The sequence below is a fragment of the Denticeps clupeoides genome, chromosome 5, assembly GCF_900700375.1.
Source record: "Denticeps clupeoides chromosome 5, fDenClu1.1, whole genome shotgun sequence".
NCBI lineage: Eukaryota > Metazoa > Chordata > Actinopteri > Clupeiformes > Denticipitidae > Denticeps > Denticeps clupeoides.
The window spans coordinates 5,116,725-5,138,862 of NC_041711.1; the positions used below are offsets into that span (position 1 = coordinate 5,116,725).

A 22,138-nucleotide genomic window follows, 5' to 3' on the forward strand; every position below is an offset into this window, starting at 1 on the left:
CAATGTTTAAAGGGGTATGCTATAAGCCTTTAACTCACTGATGATGACAATGTATGATTCCTTGTACTTTTTATTTAAATTGTCATTAATGTAACACATGGTTATCACACATGGCTTGTTGTTGTTAAAATCCTAAAATATTGACTGTAAAAGCTGTAATATAAAAATAAGCACATTTAGAAAATTACATTTCAAATATGTACAACGTTTACTCTAATAGCAATATACTTTTGCTTTATACAATTACTTTTTAACATTTATAACTTGGTTATAGTTACAATATTGCTTGTCATTTACACAGCCAATAGTAATGTGACATATTCATCTTTTAGACCTTCAAACATTCCCCTCAGATGAAAAGTGACAGATGCTGGCTGCAACCAAACTTTCATAGTGACCCTTTAAATCCAATTTCATTTGCCTCCTTGTTTTGCTCAGGTCTTGTAGAATCCCTTCTGTGGCTTTGGACTGAGCAGGAAAAAGAGAGAGAATGAGTTACTGAAAGAATTTTTTTTGTACACCATTGAGAAATGTGTGCCTTTCACCAGCAATGACGGATCATAGCATTCAAGTAGCAGTACAGCTGTTTCCACAAACAGTCATACCACATGGTTGAATCAATGTAAACTGCCTGACTTTCACAGAAAGATAGATGAACGCTGGTACTAAAATAGAAAAATTATTATCTATAATGATACATTGTGACAAACACTTTAAAGCACATCATTTACAATTGATTATTGCAACATATTAGTGATTCTGTAACATATAAATGTGCACATGACAACTGCAAGGTGGCATATTTTCATAAAAAACACATCCTTTGTGGTGATGCAATATTTTTATAATTTAGTTGAGTATATTAAGCATCAAGTTAATATACAGTTCTTTAAGTTGCCTTAGTTCTCTTCTGGCATGATCAGAGCATGATCAAACTATGTACTTCAGTAAAAGTTACCCAGGGTAAAATTTTACTCCAGTAAAAGCAAGTCCAACTTGGCTCTTACTTAAGTAAAAGTACAAAAGTATTTGCCTGCCTTCAAATGTACTTAAGTATCAAAAGTAAAAGTACAGTGATTTATTTTGGCATTTGACATTATCTAATGTCTAATTTTAATTTACTGATTAAATCAATTAGTTTTAGGTCCATTTTGACATCAATTGTTAGAGGAATGCCCTTAATTACTATGCCACTGATAGCTATTTATCAAACACCCTTATCCAGAACAATTTACAATTAGCAGTCACAGGGACAGTCTCAGGGTTAAGTGTCTTGCTCAGTGACAGTGGCTCGAGACCAACTTTATATTTTAGCACAGACAGTCTTTGGAAGCTGAATCTGTGAAAATTGTAGGACTGAATGTTAGTACTGAGTGTAAGTTACTGAGTGCTCGCCGATATTGAGAACTGATGAAGAGGTTTTAATAGACAAGTGGACATTTTGTTTTTCATCTACTAGTTTATTCACAATATAATTGTTTTGGGTGATCATTATATCATTTAATGGCTTGAATTATATAATATAAGCTTAATTTATTAGATATGTGGTCTACGCATTTGAAATGACTGTAAAGACAATAACCTAAATCCAGTTAATCCAGCACACGTAAAATACACACCTCTCTGAAAGTCACTCTGAAGTCACTTTTATTGCTTTTTATCACGTTTATCACTGAAAAAATAGCATTGCCAGACGTATGATAATTATCATATTCCTCCTTTTCTACAACTTCAAAAAAGTCTCTCAAATAAGGCCATGGATGTTCTGTGGTAGAACATTTGACTGCAGATCAAGAAGTCCCAGGTTCAAATCCTGGTGCCCCCTTAAAGAGTACATTTAATTTGAAAAAGCATTTTAGGCCAGAGAACACACAACCTTATACATAGACCTAGAAATATGCACACAAATTGATATTGCCCTCTGGGTGCGTATCTTTTAGTATATAATGTAATTTAGACAGCCCTTTTGTTAGTGCTATCAATATTATCAGCTGCTGTTTGAGTTGTTAACTTTTCTGATAAAGCACTATATTATGACTAAATGTACTATTTGTCATTTTAGTATTTTTTCCTAATTGCAATTTTACATGTGTCTTAGTCTGCATATAGTATTGTACATTGCTGATATGAGTGACATTTCTTTAGAGAATCAAACAAACAAATGTCCATAAAGATTTTAAGATAAGAAAAAAACTATATTTATCCAGAGGGAAATTCTTTGTCCTAAAAACTCACTCAATGCATATTCTGTGATTCGTAATAAATGTCCTGAAAAGTTATTTTGTACAAAATTGAACTGAAATAAATTTAGGAGTGCACTGAACAGCTAGGTGTCAAGATCAGCACAGGGAAGGAGCAGAGAAGAAATAACTGGTGAAACATGTGGTTTTGTGAGGTTAGGTGAATGCAGGAAGCATAGGCCACAACTCACTTTTTGCAGCAGCAAAATCTGGTCTTACGCCTATGCATCATCATCCTCTGAAACATTAAACAAACATTTTATTAAAATTCGTTCCTCGGTAAATTGCATTAAATTTATTTCCTTTAGATGAAAATTGAATGGAAAACCATGCACATATGTGTCACGGACAAAGGACAGAGGACCCTGTTGCGTGTGGACTTGAGTGCAAGAAACACAAACGGACATTTATTCACACAATAAAATGGCAACTCAGATGGGATCAAGGTCAGGGATTCATTGTTGGATCAAGATGGGATCAAATTTACAAATAAGCCTATCCTATTGGCGCGTATAATGGCACATTTAACGATTTAACGACTAATGGCACATTTAAATTGATGAAATAGTCCTTTTATACACTGTGGACAAACAAGGACGTGCCGGGGCAGACTGGGGCTAGCAAGTGCCGGTGCTCATGATTGAACGAGACTCAGGTGCAGACAGTCAGAGGCAATTAACAATATGTAATGTCACTGCTTACATATGAAATGTAAGCAGTTCAATTTCCATGAATAGCTTTAAATGTAACAAAAGCTGGTGTCCCAACTTTTGTTGATTACTTACAGCCTCCTCTGTCTGCATAAAAGCAGTGTTGGAATCCAGTAGTTTTAGTACCATGCCCTCTGGAACATTATTAAAAGTGAAAGTGAAGTGATTGTGAAACACTGCAGCACAGCACACAGTGACACAACGAAACGTGTCCTCTGCATTTAACCATTACCCTTGGTGAGCAGTGGGCAGCCAAGCCAGACGCCCGGGGAGCAGTGTGTGGGGACGGTACTTTGCTCAGTGGCACCTCAGTGGCACCTTGGCGGATCGAGATTTGAACTGGCAACCTTCCGATTAATGGGCCGCTTCCTTAACCACTGTCCCGTATTGTACTGTGTATTTCTATCAAAATCGCAAGTAAAACATTAAACATAAGAAGGACCATATGCCATTATAAAACTTAAAAGTGTTGGTCTTTCAAATAGAGAAATTGTGCAAAAATTGTCAAGGTGTGTACAACCTGCTTCAGCTTTTGATGACTTTTCAGAAACTGAGGGAATCTCTGACTGTAAGAAATCTGGCAGACCCTGGCAGACTCAGTCTCAACTTCTAAGAGACTTGGAGGTATGACAGGTCGAGTGGCACCAAGAAAGCCATTACTAAAACGTCAGAATAAGAAGAGGCTTGCCTGGGCCATGAAACACTGCCAGTGGACTACTAAAAAGTGGAAGAAGGAATTATGGTCTCATTGTCTTCCTTTGGCTGCTCCCATTAGGGGTTGCCATAACGGATCAGTCAGTCTGGTTGTTTGCACAATTGGCTTGGCAAAAGTTTTGCATCGGATGCCCTTCCTGATGCTACCCTAATCATTTACCCAGGCTTGGAACCGGCACCAGCAGTTTTGCTGGATCCAGGGTCGGTGACAGAGGAACCCTGAACAAAAACGTCTACCACAGTATTCTGCAGAGCGGCATGCAGTACCCTCTGGATGATCCAACAGTTTAGAATACATTTTGAATTATAAATAGTTTACACAATTTGTTTTTGACTTGTTTAACTACTTAAACAAGTGTTCTAAAACTTTTGACCAGTATGTTCAAAATATAGTAAAAAATTAGTTTACTCAGATCACTTAGATCAGCTCCATCATATGTAACCATTTATGATGTGGTGTTTCTATAAATGTTCTCAGGTGTTATCATGTCCTTCAGAGTTGGACAAATACAGGTAATGCAATAAAGAAAGGAATTAGAGGCTTCAAACATTCATACTTCATCCATTGATATTTACCTTTCTGTATCGTCGAAGAAGGGTGGTACCAATGAAAATGAGCATGATGACGATCAAGCCTGTGCTGCAAATGCCCACCCATAACCATGTGTCCACTGGGGCTTTTTCTGTCAACCACAAACAAAATAGACATTAACATCAAGAAAAAACAGCATTGTTTTGTAAAGATTGCAACACTTGTACAGAGTGCACCACTTATAAGATAATGATCTGTCACAGTTAAAATAATGTAAACCTTCTACATTATTCCAAATATAGTTTCCATCCTCACCTATTTTAAGCTTCACTTCGGCTGATGTCACAATATGTTCACCTTTGCATAGCTCACACTTATACTTCCCCGCTTTGCTTTGGCGTGCTGTAAAAATGAACTGAGAGTTCAGGTGTGGGGTCTCATTTGATCCGAGACGTGGTGCGACCCATTTCACTTTCAGGTCAGACGTGAGTGGATGTCCTAGACTACAGGTAAGGTTGACAGTGTCACCCTCAAAGGCTGTGGGACCTGGATCGACAAAAGCTGACAAAAGAGTGAAAAAATTAAATCTACAGTTGTGTGCCTTGAGTATGGTGAATGAAGCAAGGTAAAGAGATTTTAAAAATAAGTAAGAGTGCTTTGATGATTGTTCTTTCACATTTATACATTTTGCAAGATCTACACAACCACAAGCATCATGAAATATAATTATCCAATATATTAAACTGTTAGACTGTCAGATATAGTTTGGCCTTTATCTCCATGATTACAACTATTGACAATGAATGTGAAACATGGCCTCAAGTCCTTTATTGTGATTTTCCCACAATTTACCCATTAATTTAGGGCTGTTTCATTTATAAATCAACTGAAAAGTACAAAATCAACCAATATAGTGCAAAATGTATTATTTAATAGCTTATATAAGGTGGAGTGATATGCTGAATTCATGTCACTCTTGTAGTCCTCTCCACCAATAAAAATGCTGAGGTTCAATAAAATTGTCCCAAAAAACTACCTCTAAAAAATTATACACTGCTGTATTCATTACATATATGGTTCTTGAACATCAAATATCCATGACTAAATTCATTGTTGTGACCAAATTCATTTTGTTATTTTGATCATAATAAAAGTTTATTTTAAATGAATGTTACAATAAATGTCCTTCTGCTCCAAGGACAGAGCAAACTGCTGTGCAGTTTTATAGTTTTCATGCCTCCTGATGCCATCAGCCTGGAGTTTTTAAGTATCACTCTCACTGAGAGTGAAATGTATGTACACAAATGTATGTCCCTCTGTCTTCCGCTCCCACCCCCTTTTTGACCAGGGATAGGTTTCCCACTGGGATTTGATGCAGTAAAGAGCCATCAAAGTTAAGGTTTGAAGGAGTTTCCCATTTAACAGGGGGTCCGAGGGAGAGGCTGGCAATCTTCGTGGAATTGTTAGGGGAATTGTTGTGGCTCGGCCATGGCCTAAAATTCCACTCTCCACCTTGGAGTCCTTTATCCATCACCGTTGCCCACTCAATGGCCGATGACAGGGAACAAGGTAGAATCAAGGAGGAAGATGGAGAGACAGAAGTATAGACGGTCTTCGACAGTGGTGGAGAAAGATCTTGGTGTGCATGAAGAGATGGAGGAGAAGCACAGAACTGCTCAATCATGGGAAGGGGAAAACTGAGCAAAAAATACCATTAAATAACAAATATTAAACAATCTATCTGATGTCTCTGTTATGCTGTCGTTATTCATGCTTATAAGTGACTGTCTGTTAAAAAAAGTCTGTTAAAACGCTCTAAGTAAAAATAAAGTGAGAAGAGAATGTGTGTAATTATGTGTAATGTGTAATGTAATTAATATTAGTAGCATTTAAAAATGTACATTTTTAAATCATCTACACAAATCATTATGTAGAGCTGGGGAAGTTTTGTGGACAGTACTCACCGAGTACACGGACAGTGGCTGTGGCGTTGGTTTTTTTGCTGTCATATTTCAGCAGACAAGTCCACACACCATTATCTTTCCATGTAGGATCTCTGAAAGATAGCTCGGGTCCCTTCAACTGAGCCACATACTTTGCCCGTTGATCTGTCACCGAATCTGGGGGGATCCATCTAATTTTGGGCATGGGATCGTTTGTCTCCACGTCACAATTCAGAGTTAACATGTCATTAATAAAGACAGAGGGAGGGTCGGACAATGTCACTGACAAGGTAAAGGGGTAAAGGCAATGAATCAAAGATGTGAGAAGAAAAGATGGTGGTATATATTTCCTTTATTGTTTACATTTTGTGTGTAATGTTCTTACCCCTCATTAGATGGTAAATTTTGGTTTTCGGTTGTTGTGTAGACTGAAACTGCTCACATTTGAAGTAACCAAAGTCACTGTCCTGGATTTTTTTTATTTTTAATGATATGTCAGAAACATGTATTCTGTCTTTCCATTCAGGAGTCTCTGAAACAACAGTGGTATTTAGTGGTATTCAGGTTTGCATGTATGAATGCATGTAAATACGTAGATATGCATTTGACTGTACCTTTTATCGGGCCCAAAGCATGCTTATTATATATCAATGTCGCTGTCTCCTCGCTGGTGTTTCCAAAGTACCAATTAAGATAATCACCCCATTGTTCACAATTAAATGAGGCAGCACCCCCCACTTGACCATAAACCACATCGTACTGAGGAAGAGCCACACCTGATGAAAATGTTAGAAATGGGAAATGAGTGGCTAATAACATTTAACACCTTTCCTTCTTAAAAGTTCATATTGTTAATGTAACTACATGGAATCAATGTTATATGAATGCTATGAGTTAAGGGTTAAAAATGTTAAAGAAATGTCAGATACTCTGTGTCCCTTTAATTTGATATGGAAATTTAAAACCTCACCAGAGCACGTTAAACAGTGCGCACAGACAGAAACAAGTAAGCAGGCTTGATTTATGTTTTACCCACTTTTTGTGCATATTTTGATAAGGAACTGCAAAATGTGAACTAATGAACCCAGATTTATACTATAACTTACATGCCAGAGAATATGTTGAAATCAGCAGGAGTGTTGCTGTCTGAACACAGTTCATTCTGCGCTCTGTAAATAAATAATTAAATAAAGATCAATTTAATGCAAACAAAACACAAAAAGCGTGCCTTTGGTGGCACAGATTTTTTTGTGAGCCGGAAGAGAAAAAGAAAAAAAAGACATGTGGTGGTCTTCCCTAAAGCAAAGGCAAGGAGGTGGGTAAAAAAGACATGAAAAAGATATGTGCAGAGAAGGAGGTTGTGGTGGGCTGTGATTTGGAGAAGTGTAGATTTTACTCCTTTTTTCTTCACCACCGCCTCTCCCTTTTACGCCCCGTCTTCCTGCCCTGTTCCACGAAAGGCGGATTTCTCCACACACACACATACACAAAAAGAAAAAAGAGATGTATGGCGCTACACTGCTTGCGCTTGGTTAGGAGTGTGGTGAAAGGCACGTGTTGTATCTGTTTGACTGAGGAAGATAAGACACACGAAAGAAAGTGTGTTTAAAGACTGTAAAGGTTTTACTTCTGTGTCACAATCAAAAAGACAGACTTTGGTACTACACTAATTAATAAAAAAATATATAAGTGCATTATGTAATTATATGTATTTAACAAAGAAAAAAAAAAAGAATCCTGCAACATAGATTATTTCTTATTCTTTAAATCGTGTGCCTGATTGACCCATACCAGTATAGTAAGTCTATGTTTAGGTTAGTTAATTAATTAATTTATTTATTAATTAATCATGTAAATATGTGTATATGTTACTATACACAAATATAAACTTAGAGTAGAGAAATTAATGAAAATATCTGAGGCAGTGCCGCCGATCGGCTATCCAACATTCTTAAAGGGTCTTTAGAATGTTGTAAAATCTTGTAAAATTATGTGTGAACTGTTTATAAATGTATAAATAAACATGATATTTTTGTACACATACATTGTCTAGTGGATAACCATTTAAAATTATAGAAATATCCAATACACTTTCTATAAGGTTAGCTCAAAAATACATTTATATAGAATAAACAAATTCCTAATTTTCACTCAACCTCTTTTTCATAAATCACATGTTAGTCCATTTTTAATGAAGCATAATCTGATGGTGTTTTATCAGTTATCTCAGTTAACTGTGTCTTTAGCAATTTGTGAAATAGGGAAGGATATGTTGCTCTACGTCAGAAGAGACGTTGCTCTACAGAAATGAGCGAAGACACCTGAAGACTTAACCCAGATAAACAGATGATCAAGCCTGTGGTCAGGGTGGAGGTTAAACAGTAGGAAGCATGTGAGCAGGAGGGAAAAGGGTAAAGAAAGAGGCAACTAGAGGGTATTCAAACTGCTGCCTGTTATTTCCTAGTGATGGATTTCTAAGCTATATTTTAAACATCACTAGTCACTAGTGGTAGTCCTGTTACATCATGGGGGAAGGGATAAATCATAAAATCATCAAGCCTCTCTGTACAAAACCTGGACAAAAACTTACATGCAGTGACCTCAGTAGTCGTAGTTGTCCATATAACCTATTAATCTATGATTAACAATCGGCGTTGAGCAAACTGCATACCATAATTTGAACAGAAAAAATTATCGTAATGCAATAATCTTTTGGTACATTTTCTTCTTTAACTTAAACTTGTAGGCCATTGCTTGATGCAAATACAGTATGCAATACACTTTAGATGCCAAACAAGGCATGGAAATAAGAAGTGTTGTCTTGTTAAGGTAACTAAAACGTGTTTTTTTCTGTTGCCGTCAGAGTTGTCGTTCTGCCGTTGTTGTCTCATCATCGTCTACATTTTATAAATGCACTTGGCCCCGGAATTTGCACAATGTCAGAAGTTATTACATTTTTCGAAACTGCTAACGCAATTCATGAACATAAAACAGTATTTGATTTTAGTTTTACATACTTACTTTAACTCGTCACAATGTTGTCTTCATACAGTTGAAAGCTTGATATGCCGAACTGCAGAGAAAAAGTCCCTGTTTGTACCTTCGTTGGCTAGCCCTTCACCTCTGATTTGTCTGAAAGAAATAAGGAAGTTATAAACCATTGGTTACTAACATCAAGACTGATCAATGGGTGGAATATTGACTAAGATACTGAGGCGTGTCTCTTCATCATTGGCTACAAAGCAGGCTCAAAGTGTATTCATAATGTGAATTTGTGTCCGTTTAAACAAATATCTTTGTTTGGCTGCCAAAATCAATACAGATTCCCTGGATATTTACCTCTCAGAATATTGTTTAGGTAGCATTAAGAGAACAATTTTGTTAAATGGTAAGAAAAGAAAATACATTGGATAGAGTAAAAACAGTCGGTCACCAATGCTCAATTTCCGAGCATCCCAGAAACACAAATGTGGATGACAAAAATGAAGTTTTCATTTTCATAATAATATTCACAATATTACCTTTATCTTTGGCAACGCTGTGTATGTAGTGAGAACTGTTTTATTTCTGTTTTAATTCCAGTTATTCCTTACATTTTTTTCATATATCTGAAAAATAAAATCGAATAAATTCTTTCCATAATATTCATTGGGATTTTTATTACATCAGTTTACATGTAACATTCCCAGCAAGTAACTGTATGTGGTATAATCCAAATAATCCAAATTTACCAGAAATTTACATGTTCTTCACTTATACATTTGGTAGAATATATAATAACATTTGAACCACTAGCTTTTACTTTACTTTATTTAGCAGATGCTTTTATCCAAAGCGGCTTACAAGAGGAAGACACCAGCAATTCTCATTCGGTTTCTATAGATTTTGAGTTACAAAACTAAGAGCCCTGAGAAGGCCTAACTTGTCAGGAAAAGAACATTTTTATAATGAAGAATTACATATGTATTTTATTCAATTTATTATATGTATTTTATTCAATTGTGGTAAATTTATCAGTCTATGACAGGTGACGTAAAAAATATAACCAGCAGTCTATGACAATTCAGACGTCATTGTCACTTTGCAGCAATGTAAAATGATTTTGCTTCATTAATTATATATAACACATTCAACAAAATTCAGATGAATATGTGGCTTCTGTTATTACAAAATCCACAAAATATGTGGCTTCTGTTATTACAATAAGGAAAAAGAAAAGAATTTGCAGGTTTAACCAGAATTGTGAACAGATTATTACTATATTCATATAGTAATAATGCACTTAAGATGCATTTCTTATTTCCTATCATTATTCGTAAGTACCATTTACCTATTTTCTGAATTCCTTGTATTCTTGCATTATTTAACAAACAACTGACCATAGAACCGAACAAGATTTTTTTGCCGCTCTAAAATTATGTTTGCGTTATGGCAGCGTTTCAACATGGTGTTTCTAGTTTTTTGACCAAAACAGCTCATTTTAATGCTTCTTAAATATTGTGTTTTCAACTGAAAAATGAGGCCTTTTTAGAGCAAAGTCTCATGTATTGGGACAACTGGAGTGGTTTACAGCAGGGAACCACATAAAGGACAAAACAAACATGCAACCTGCCTCACATCTGTCTCTCTGAGGTTTACCCCTCTTTCATACTATCTTCCTGCCTCTACGAAAAAATGGGTTAAATCATTCCTCCAGTCATCTTTAGTTCAAATTGGAGCTGTCTGGCTCGCCAGCACTGTTCATCAGTGATTAACTAAAAATTTCACTTGCACAGATTATGTATTGATTGCTAAATGATCATACATGATAAAAGTTCCACACATTTTAACTGTACACTTCATATTTACTCTCTCTTTCCGATGGGAAACACCTATGTATGAGGGATCCCTAGTTAGTCACAAAGAGAGTGATTCAAACTGCACCTTTCAGAAAATACAGGGGAACATAAACACAGCAGAAACAGAGAAGGAGTGGGTGACGTCCCCACATGTTTTCATTTCGTATATCCCCTTGGCCCCGTCATTTCCCCATCAAGGCACGTTAAAGCTTAACTAAGTCTGCGCTCTCACTGTGTATAGCATTTCTGGTGCTTAGTGTTTTTTCGTTGTGTTTAAAAGTGCACATGAATTATTGTATTACAGAACAGACATCTACTTTATTGGTGTTGAATGTGTGCCCCAGTAAAACAGACAAAATGTGTACATAGCCAAAGAATCTTCTGGACAATAACGTTGTGATAAATTCAGAAAGTCGACTAGTGGTAGACAAATTCAACACAATTTAATAATTACTTTAAATATAAAGTAATAAATATATTTACAATTCAAATTCACAGGACGACTTGCTTGCTGATAATGTCTTCTGTGTTGAACATCACTTTGACTTAGAAAAACAACACAACTTCTCATCTGAGAAATATTTTTATTATTTCTGTGAAATTGACGTCATGTAAGCGGGAAAAGAAAATGAATTACTGTTCATTTGAATAGCTGTATAGTAGCAGCCAACGACGTTAAAGAGCAAGTGATGTTACACAACATCCATATGAATACATAGGACCCAAAATGTCCCACAGGAACATTGCTCAAAGCAACACATTGTCCCCACTGTCTTGCATTCTGCTATAATACTTTCGCCTGCAGTTTCACCCCCAGGCATAAATCATAGATGCAGTCAGCTGTCCACATAATCTAAAAGGAATCAGTATTCATCAGACCAGTTCGCCTTCGCCTCTTCCTCCAAGGTTCCATGCTCGCAAGCTCGTTGGGCACAACATGAGACCTTTGACCGGCCTCAGAATCATAGCCCTTTCCATCAGTGTGAAAGTTTACACTCTTTACACTCTTAAAGGGGAGCAAAACAAATGAACTAGACCTCAATCCCCAAGCATATCAATGGGCCTTAAAACACCCGAAGCTCTGTTGCTCTGTTTTGGTGATGCTGTGACCCTTTTCTAGCTAGATGCACATCATCTTGCTCGCATATTCCACAGTGTGACAGATGATATTGTAATTAAATAATTGCAGAACCTTTGATGTTGCACATTATTAAGGCATAGTAATGGATTTGCAAATGTTACCATAATGCTTCCATCTAGTTTTATACGTGAGTCCAAAAGACAAAAGTCACGGGTTGGCATGATTTGCTCAACACATATTGTGTGTTGTAATACCATTTAAACACGAAATTACATTATGAAATGAGGGAAAAGCATTGCAACATTATTGTGCATCACATATTTTTGCCGTCTATCAAAAGAACCCAAACATTGTGTAAACATCACCAAAGACCGTTTCTGTTTTCTACGTTTGTTGCACATCCTGACCTTGCATGCTACAAGGTCTTCGGAAATCATTTCTTTAAAAATTCTTTTGAATGTGTTCAAGCATGTGTATGTGTATGTGTAACTTTACGAGCTCTAGTTCGTCATCAGTGTGAGAGCTTGCAATTAAGAAAAAGTTGCGTAAATGAAGTGGAAATACAGAGGGAGTGCAAAATGTCAGCTAAGCATTTCAGTTTCTTTCATTCTGGAAAAAATGCTGATAAAAATAGAGACACATTTCAGTGCATGTTGCACATGTACATCATGTATGTGACAAATAAAACATAACATAAAACCTAACCTGGAAAGGCACCAAACTGTAGGAAAGTCACGGTGACAGGAGCAAAAGAGTAAAAATGAAGATAAAAGTCATTTTTAACAAAAGTGGTAAATAAATGAATAAAGAAGTAAATAAGAGAAAAGGGTCTAAAGGGTGACAGTGTGGACAGAGTGGGAGAGACACTGGTATCTGTTTCTTTTTAAAAATTTTGAAAAGGGAATCCTTGTCTTTCAAAATGAAAAGCACTCACTGACTCACAGGATGAAGCGTCTGAGCAGATTCAATGTATTTACAAGTGAACGAGAGAAGACACCTCACTGTACCGCACCACCCCAACCCTCACAAGGATGGATAGGTGTCCGAGTTATTAATAACTCACCTGAAGCTCTTTGCAGATACATATGCAAAACTTTTGGGCAGGCATAAAAATATAATAAAACTTATTAATAATTTACCATGACAGTTTTGTTTATAGAACCCTGTGTATCTATACAATATAATATATTGTCGCTAAATATAGCCAGTGAATAATAAGCCTATAGAATCGTTTAGCAATGAGTGCCTTACGTGTTTATTTTTTTTCCTCTGGATGATTATTAGTAGTAACCGGTACATATGTTACTAGCGCTACCCTTGGAATTCACTTGAATTAAAGAAAGTGATAAATGAGTGATAAATTATCCTATTGTAATGGTCATCAAACCACGTCTCTATTTGTACATGGGGGTCTTCATTAACAGGGTACAGGGGTGGTCAAATTCTTTTTTTTACAGAATCTTGGCAGCTTTTGCACATTGGTACTGTCCCTACAATCAGTCTTAAAATGAAATGTTAAAACTGTGGAACAGAAAAACAGTGTAACTAAAAAATGAGTTTCTGCTACTCCAAGAATTTCTTCGCTTTGTTATTCACTGTTTAGCGATGTTGCCATGATTTATGTCGGCCGCGCTGCTTGGATTTTTTTTCAGCCATGTACCCCCTAGGGAACACCAATGTACACCAAATCTATACTATTGTGCAAGCTATGGTCAAAGAATTAACTCCCACCACCAACTGAGTTTAGCAGTTTTATGAAGAAAACATATATATATATGATAGATAGATAGAGAGAGAGAGAGAGAGAGAGAGAGAGAGAGAGAGAGAGAGAGAGCAAATAAATACAAATTTCTGGATACAGATAAATACCCATTTTAACAGTTTGAGGCTACTTTTTTATTTTGTTGTGTGTTGCAGACCATTACAGATGGTGTGTGAAGGCATAAAACATGATTGTTCAAAAAGAGCCAGTCAGGTAATAGCAATGACAGAGTTTGTATTGTACATGTGATGCATTCCGAATGACTTATGAGAGGGCAAACACAACAATACATTTGTCTGACAACCTTGTGCGGCATAAAAGCCTTTAATCTCTGATGCGCGTAATTACAACAACGTTGCTTTATCAGGTATTTTGCCGCCCTGTTTTAACTACGAAATGTAGAACTACTAGTAGAACGTTGTGATGCCCCTGCTCATGGCCCTTCCTTTTTCTGCATTAAAGAACAAAGCCGAAGACACAGGACTATGAAATAACACACATGAGATTGTGTAATAATAAAAAAGGGACAACAGTCCTGAAGGTTCATGCTGAACACTTTCTTATCATTCACCCGTTAATAACCATCTCATGAAGCGGCTTTTGATGATGACAACAGTGAACAAAGCAGTCATGAAGGTAAAAAGAGGTGACGTAAAAAATATAACCAGCAGGTAAACGCGCAGCAGGAACCGTTCACAATACGCAGATTTGCTTGATTTCTTGTCATCTAGTTTGGTGTCGTGTGTAAGTAGTTGCTTTTTTTACTTCTACCCACATTTATCCGCCGTAAGGAACCGTGATTAACAAGTTGCATTAATAAACAAAGGACACAAATGATTCCTTTGCTTTGTTTAATTTGACAGTTAACCAGCGCAGGTCACCAGTTTCTGGCACACGCTTCTCCCATAGGAACCTGCAGAGCTGTCTTAAATGCGGGAACCTGCGTTCCATTGGTTTTCTCAAGGACCCGGATAAGCGTCACAATAAACTGAAATTGAATTGTGAGAATATATATTGAGGTTTTCTTCATAAAACTGCTAAAGTCAGTTGGTGGTGAGAATTAATACTTTGACCATAGCTTGCACTATAGTATAGATTTGGTGTACATTGGTGTAAAATGGCACCCATGGCACTTCTGTATACGATTAAACTCTGAGGAATTTCAAGCAGCATTTATGTAGGCCTTTTCATGTATTCTCTTTCGGCATGTGGAATGCTGACATAAAAAATGCTGTTAAATGCCTCACATTTAACTTCCCTAGGGGGTACATGGCTGAAAAAAAGTCCAAGCAGCGCGGCCGACATAAATCATGGCAACATCGCTAAACAGTGAATAACAAAGTGAAGAAATTCTTGGAGTAGCAGAAACTCATTTTTTTAGTTACACTGTTTTTCTGTTCCACAGTTTTAACATTTCGTTTTAAGACTGATTGTAGGGACAGTACCAATGTGCAAAAGCTGCAAAGATACTGTAAATGTTAGGATTCAAGGAATGCATATTGCCTTGAAATTAACTAACGTATTAAAAAAAAACAGAACAAGACCTTGTTTCCTAGAGAAAATGTGTACAGATTAATCTATAGATACACCTTAAATGTGGGCCTACTATGGCCTTGTCATATTTCTGCACTATTGTCTAGACTATTGTCTGCATATAAAGCAGATGATTGCATACAAAACAATCATACATGTATCAGGTATATATCATATTTATATGACATTTAAAAACAAAGTGCGTACTTACTAAATAAGTTGATCTTGAAGTTCGAAGTTGTCTGTGGCTAAAGACGAGTGAGATTACAAGTCATACACAGGGAGGAAGCAGCTTGTACTGACTCTCTCTCTCTCTTTCACTCTTGCTCTCTCTCCTTCTGTTACCATTACTAACCATGTGTGAGGCTGTCTGCCAATGCAAAGAGTAAAACACAGTATATGTGTAACCTTGGTGGATCTGAACTCCACTTTAGTTGGGAATAAAATAACACTGGATATAAATTGAGACAAGCAGTTGGTATAACATGAGATGTTAATCGTGTACTTTCCAATATAGAAGTATATACAGTATATACAATTTTTTTCGTCCAGGCAATGGTCATCTCTAAACTGGATTGTTGTAACTCTCTCTCAACTCTATTCTCCTTTGTTGTCCCTGGCTGGTGGGTAACACACTCACCTATGAACCAGAAGACCCAGGTTCAAATCCCACTTACTACCATTGTGTCCCTGAGTGAGACACTTATCACTGAGTGTAAGGTCAATTAGGCCTACAGCCAGGTATCAAGTCTACTGACAGATCTTTGGGTAATTGCACCATGATGTATAAGCCAGCGGATATTTCACATTGCTACAAAGTCATGCAGTCATGTGCTCATACAAAAAATACGAACACACTCAGACATGCAGATCAGGTGCAAAGTTGAGTGAATCCCGCACATCTGCTGGGGTTCCTGCTGTGCTGTGCTGGTTTATGATCTCGATATGAGACCACCTGTGTGCAGTCTCCTGCACCAGTACCATATTGTGTTTGTGCATGTGCAAAATTAGCCAGGGACCTAAACAATGATTTTCTACATGCTTTTATTCATTTAAGGGTATTTAAAAATGTAATGTTAACTGTACCCTGATTATAAACATTTAAGCAGATTAAGACATTTTTAGAGAAAAAAATAAATGAAAAACTCATTTAAGACATACATTCAAACATACGAACATAACACTTGCATTATCTTTATTTGTTTGCCCAAGTGTTCACATGTGCTGTGTTCTTCTTCCTTTCGTCGTTTTTATTTCCATCTTCTCAGAGTTTCGATGTGGCTGCGGGGTACATAATGGCCTCTCCCCTGAGCTTCTCTGAGGCTGTCTGGCTAACCTTTTCAGGTAAAAGAATATGGACAACATAAATATGCAGCTCAATTAACATTCACTGTGATTATTATAGTATGGCGTAGTAGGTACCGATTGCACTGGCAGTAATCATTCGCCGTCAGTGGTGGTCTGACAGCTTTCAGCCTCTTCCTTCTCCCCTGTGCATGAAAACATAGTTTTAGGTCACAAGTCTCAAGTCTCTTGAGCTTGTGCTTTTTTCAAAATGAATCTTCAGCATCACAGGACAAACATGGCAACCTCAGCAGAGCTACATGCAGTTGTTATATGCTCCCTATAGTCAAAATGTGTTGATTTACTTTGTCATGGATTATTTGTAGATCAGATTATGTTTCTTTGATTCATTTGACAACAATACAAAACCAGCATGATGTTTCTTTTCTTTAGACTTTTCTCCTAAGCATTTCATCTCACCTTCATTCTCTTGTTCCTCAAACAGCAAAGAACAACCACGAGTAAAATGATCACGAAAGCAAGAACTCCCACACCCACCCAGGTCCAAATTTTCCAATGCAGCCAGAACTGATTGGCTTTATCTGTAAGAAGAACAGTTATCACACACATTTTGGAGGGATTTGTTTGATTCGGTGTATTTAACAACTTACTACCAAATACTTGCACAAAGAAATGTGTATGATTGTGTATATTTGTCTACTGCATGGGTGTCTGCCACTGTGGGGCCATGTCACCTGCAAGTGCACTGTGCAGCGTGACAATGTTGTTCTGAAAAACAACAGCGGACCACCCTTAAATTCGGTGTACCTGGATTGTAGGGAGTCCTCTTATCAGGTTTATCGATTTTATTTCCTTTCGAAACCTGCAGTGTAACCTCAGTGCTAATTTCTCCTTGTTGAAACGTCAGAGAGCAGATGTACTGACCAGCGTCATCTTCTCCAACCTGGGTATGAGGAAAGGGTAAAACTCAGCGGAGAGCAGTGGAGAGAGGGAAGAGACGCGTTCTCCATAAATGGCTTTTTTTAGGGACTCACATGACTGACAGTCACTGAGAAGTTAGTACTCAGAGCACCTTTCAGGCCTTTGACTCTTGGCTCACAGTCACTGTGTGTTTCTTCTGCAGTCCAGTGTAGACCTGCAGACGCGTTCAGGGTTGGCAAGCAGAGCTTGCGCTGGGCCCCGCTCATCTGCTTCCACCCACCGCCAACCACACGCAAGGAGCCGAGGTTAGGGGGGGTAAGGGAGCAGGGGAGGGTGGCGCTGTTCCCCAGCCGGGCTGTCACATTCTGAGAGCCAGACAGACCTGCCAGAATCATAATGAAGTGAAGGCGAAGTGATCGGTTTTAATATGAGGTCTGCTGACCTGAATGGCTTCCTGTGTAGAATTTACACAGGAAACTATGAAAGGAAATGTTGATGTAGGAAACTAACCAATAACTGTAATATCCAGGGTCTTTGTAAAGATGCGCTTGTCCTCCGTGGTTATTTTACAAGTCCATCTTCCCTCATCAGATCGGGCTACGCTTTTGATGGTCTTAACGCCCTCACTGTGCACAATTTCATTATTCTTCAGCCATTCAGTTTTAGCCTCAGAGCTTTGGCCAGTCTCACAGCGAAGCTCTGCCGGTGCTGACAGCAGCCAGGCCCCGCTGGGACTGGCAGAGACTGATGCGTGGCGGGAGAAAGAAGACAGGGTTAAATCACGTGATTCTTCATGCCGCTGCTGCTACAATGTGAAGTGCTATACATCAAGTACACAACGTGTGTCTTTTTCTTGTTGTTTTTTTTTACCTGAAATCACATGAAGAGTGTGCACATCATCTGGATGGCCTGGCACTTTGCAAACAAATTGTCCTGAATCCCCTTTTTGTAGATTACTGATTTTCAATAAGTTCCCCAAAGCCCTCACCTTTGAAGTTATTGGGATATTGCCTTAGAAAGAAACCAAATCATTCGATTTGATCTGGAGATACATTTCTAAAACAGGAATATGTCATGCATTTATCAATTTAAAAATGTGAAGCAGTGAACACATAAATACTATATAAGCAGCATCACGACAAAGAAATAAAAATGTCTTTGATGTCTTTAAAGGAAATAAGTCAGATGTTTCTCTTTGCCTGTATTAATAATGAAAACAGTATTAAATATCTGGAAAATGTTACATACTAGACTTTTATTTATGTATTACCTTTTTGCGTCATTCCAGATTTGTCGTTAACAGTCAGAATTTTTTGATTATTGTGAAGCCACTCATAGATCCCTCCTTTTATGTATGTTTTACACTCAATCGAAATCGGATCAGATTCTGCTGCATAAAACAGATCACTGTCTATAGAGACTGCACAAAAGCCTTAAACACATAAAGAAATAGGGCATTAGAAATATCATTACCAATATTGTAAAATTGAAATTAACATTTGCAAAATATTTCACATTTACATTACTTACTCAAAAGAATCCATAAACGTTGGACTTTTAGCATCTTCTGTCCAGTGTCTGGTTTCTATAATATCTGAATAAAAATGAACAGAATGAACAGAATGAACACAATGTGACGGTCTTTGTCATGTTGATGGATTATTAAAACTGTGTCTTGTTCCTCATGTCTTGTTCAACATCTGAAAGAGAGACCATCAGGGTGAATGCTGGCTTTGTTTGGAAATGGCTGTTCTTGAAGTTTCGCACAATTTGAAGGAAATGGGAGGAGTCTCTTGTAGATGTAGGTAGAGAAAATGGGATTTCCACTTTTTTCTCTTTCTGCTGCCAGTCAGTAATGTCAACCATTAATGCCAATGTAATGCTGACATGTATTTCTTTTTATATAGATGAAATGATTTTTTTCTCCAAATAACTACAGCAGTAGTTATACTACTTTCAGACCAGGTCTGTTTAATCTCATCTTGTGGTGATAACCCCGACAGAATGTTTTTTTGACCTTCCATGCTCAAATCCAAACATTTTCTTGAGGGTGGTACAAGCCTAGTAAAACACTCACCTATAAACCAAAAGACCAGGTATTCTATACTGACGCCTGATTCTCTGCTCTGAAATTCTGTTGACAGAACTAACAGGCAAGTATTTTATAACAGGTTGATTTCCATTTCCTTGAAAGTGGTAATAAATGTTTAATTAATAGATTAAATAGATTTCATTTATCTAACTTTGCTGCTCTGTTTTAGATTCAGTATTTTTGTAGAGCTCAGAGATAAAACAAATGCAAAAAAAAAAAGCCTTCTGCAAAATTCAAGTAGCTGAAAGTGGTTTCAGACCACAGATCGTGCTTCCGTTCACATCTGGTTTTAACTTTGACATAGCAATTAACATTTAGTAAAAAAAAGTGTTTATCCCTTAATGCACTATATATTTTAAAATGAATTTTGCATGATTTGTTACTTAAATTACAGTAAAATCCCTAATCTTTACTATAACTTTTGATGTGAAACGAAACTTAAAAATAAGTTGCATATTTTAAATCTTTACATCTAGCATCTCAAGAATATTAGCGTATGCAGAAAGTTCTGGAAATATTTGGCACAAATATTTTAACAGGAATAAAATGTAAAATGGCCATTAAGATGTAATGACATGACAATAATACAAACGTCACTAAATTGTTTTATTTCAGTGATAAATATTATCATAGAGAGATTTGAAAGTGATTGTTTAGCAGCTATGAAAGGTACCTGACGAATAGTCTGTGGGTGATATTATGATATTTCTTTGAATGTTTCATTTTTAGGAAAACATGATGTATTCTGATCATTTGCATAATATAAAAAAAATACTTATAATCCCCATAATTATACATACAATAATTCAAAATAACTATGCAGTCTCATTTACCTGCAAGTGTGAATATTATAAATGTATATTATACAATGAAAATACAATATAGTTAATATAAAACAATTGTAATTTACCGTTCATAATTTGTAAATAATTAATAAAAGTCTAAACTTAAGTCATGTTTTTCATATTTTATTTCATTGTCTACTTACATGAGAACAAGCTTTGAAAAATGCAGAAGCGCAGCTCAGGCTGAAGGAAGCAAAAGCAAATCAAGGCGGAAGAAAAGAATCCCGGCGATGGTAAACACCTACACATCTACTCGAACCACGCGGACTGACATGACGTCTGTAAGAGTCTTGTAGTTGCATTTTATGTTATTTTGTAAAATGCAACTACATTACAATGTTCAAAAAATTATAAGTATTAAATACTTATGTTATGCTATTTACATAGTTGAATGTGCTGACAGCAAAATCACACAAAATTTATCGATGGAATTCAAATTTATCTGGATTTGGAGTCACACTCAAAATTGAAAACACACAGCAGGCTGATCCAACTTTGATGTAATGTCTTTAAAACAAGTCAAAAGAGGCTCAGAAGTGTGTGTGGCCTCAACGTGCCTGTATGACCTCCCTACAACGCCTGGGCATGCTCCTGATGTGGTGGCAGATGGTCTCCTGAGTGATCTCCTCCCAGACCTGGACTAAAGCAACGCAGCGTGGCGTTGGTGGATGGAGCCAGACATGATGTGAGCGAGTCCATTGGGGAAGTGGGGGCCTAGCAGGTAAGGAAATGGACCCATAATCAAAAGGTGCCACTGAGGTGCCACTGAGCAAAGTACCATCCTTACACGCTGCGCCCTGAGTGCCTTTTACGGCTGCCCAATGCTCACTAAGGGTAATGGTTAAAAGCAGAGGACACACTTTGACAAGGACAATCACTGCACATTTCACTTCGTGTCCCAGATGTGCTCAATTGGATTCAGGTCTGGGGAACGAGCAGGCCAGTCCATAGCATCGATGTCTCCAGTCACATGAGGTCTTGTATTGTCTTGCATTAGGAGGAACCCAGGGCCAACCGCACCAGCATAGGTACCCGGTACCTAATGGCAGACAGGCTACCTCTGGTGAGCACATTGCCATACCGGTCATTCTGGAGGATGTTGCAGGCAGCAGAATGATGTCCACGATGTCTCCAGACTCAGTCATGTGGTCAGTGTGAACCTGCACACGTGGCGAATTTGTCAATCTTGGTGTTCTCTGGCAAATGGCAAACGTGCTGCACAGTGTTGGACTGTAAGCACAACCCCCGCCTGTGGATGTGGGGCCCTCATACCACCCTCATGTTTCTGACCGAGTGAGCAGACACATGCTCATCTGTGGCCTTCTGGAGGTCATTTTGCAGGGCTCTGGCAGTCCTGCTGCTGGGTAGTTGCCCTCCTATGTCCTCGCCTGTCTCCTGGTAGTGCCTCCTGTTCTGGACACTATGCTGACAGACACTGCCTTCTTGCCACAGCTCGCATTGATGTGCCATCATGGAGGAGCTGCACTACCTGAGCCACTCCCGTCTCCTGCTACCACTAGAGTGAAAGTGCCAGCATTCAAAAGTGACCAAGACATCAGCCAGAAAGTACAGGAACGGAGAAGTAGTCTGTGGTCCCCACCTGCAGGACCACGCCTTTATTG

General features: G+C 37.6%; 2 protein-coding genes across 3 annotated transcripts; both read right to left on the reverse strand.

The window, feature by feature from the left end:
* Positions 1-57: 57 nt before the first annotated feature.
* Positions 58-15,648, reverse strand: cd4-1 (CD4-1 molecule). 2 transcript variants are annotated; one of them, XM_028981149.1, is made up of 10 exons: positions 15,565-15,648; positions 9,161-9,271; positions 7,246-7,308; positions 6,754-6,915; positions 6,525-6,671; positions 6,161-6,421; positions 4,512-4,757; positions 4,241-4,347; positions 2,432-2,478; positions 58-468 (listed from the first exon to the last, which is right to left on the reverse strand). In XM_028981149.1, the coding sequence occupies exons 3-10, from the start codon at positions 7,298-7,300 to the stop codon at positions 435-437; spliced, it is 1,059 nt and encodes a 352-aa protein (XP_028836982.1). In that variant the 5' UTR covers positions 7,301-7,308; positions 9,161-9,271; positions 15,565-15,648; the 3' UTR covers positions 58-434. The 2 variants fall into 2 exon arrangements, with proteins under 2 accessions (XP_028836982.1, XP_028836983.1); XM_028981150.1 differs by lacking the exons at positions 58-468; positions 2,432-2,478; positions 4,241-4,347; positions 4,512-4,757 and adding an exon at positions 4,809-5,831.
* Positions 15,649-16,380: 732 nt separating this feature from the next.
* On the reverse strand, positions 16,381-20,727 carry LOC114790793 (uncharacterized). Its single transcript, XM_028981143.1, has 10 exons — positions 20,660-20,727; positions 19,110-19,173; positions 18,850-19,011; positions 18,450-18,590; positions 18,090-18,323; positions 17,693-17,961; positions 17,466-17,601; positions 17,118-17,239; positions 16,776-16,843; positions 16,381-16,689 (listed from the first exon to the last, which is right to left on the reverse strand). The coding sequence occupies exons 2-10, from the start codon at positions 19,141-19,143 to the stop codon at positions 16,569-16,571; spliced, it is 1,287 nt and encodes a 428-aa protein (XP_028836976.1). The 5' UTR covers positions 19,144-19,173; positions 20,660-20,727; the 3' UTR covers positions 16,381-16,568.
* Between the last annotated feature and the right edge of the window lie 1,411 nt (positions 20,728-22,138).

Bases quoted from the DNA above. Each gene is read 5' to 3' on its own strand.
- cd4-1 (XM_028981149.1), bottom strand. From the start codon at position 7,300: ATGAACTGTGTTCAGACAGCAACACTCCTGCTGATTTCAACATATTCT. The intron at 6,422-6,524 runs GTAAGAACATTA...TTACCTTGTCAG, and splicing joins AATTTACCATCTAATGAGGG to TGACATTGTCCGACCCTCCC. The intron at 4,758-6,160 runs GTGAGTACTGTC...CTCTTTTGTCAG, and splicing joins AGCCACTGTCCGTGTACTCG to CTTTTGTCGATCCAGGTCCC.
- LOC114790793 (XM_028981143.1), bottom strand. From the start codon at position 19,143: ATGCTAAAAGTCCAACGTTTATGGATTCTTTTGA. The intron at 16,844-17,117 runs GTGAGATGAAAT...TTTCATGCACAG, and splicing joins TGAGGAACAAGAGAATGAAG to GGGAGAAGGAAGAGGCTGAA. The intron at 16,690-16,775 runs GTACCTACTACG...TTACCTGAAAAG, and splicing joins GATTACTGCCAGTGCAATCG to GTTAGCCAGACAGCCTCAGA.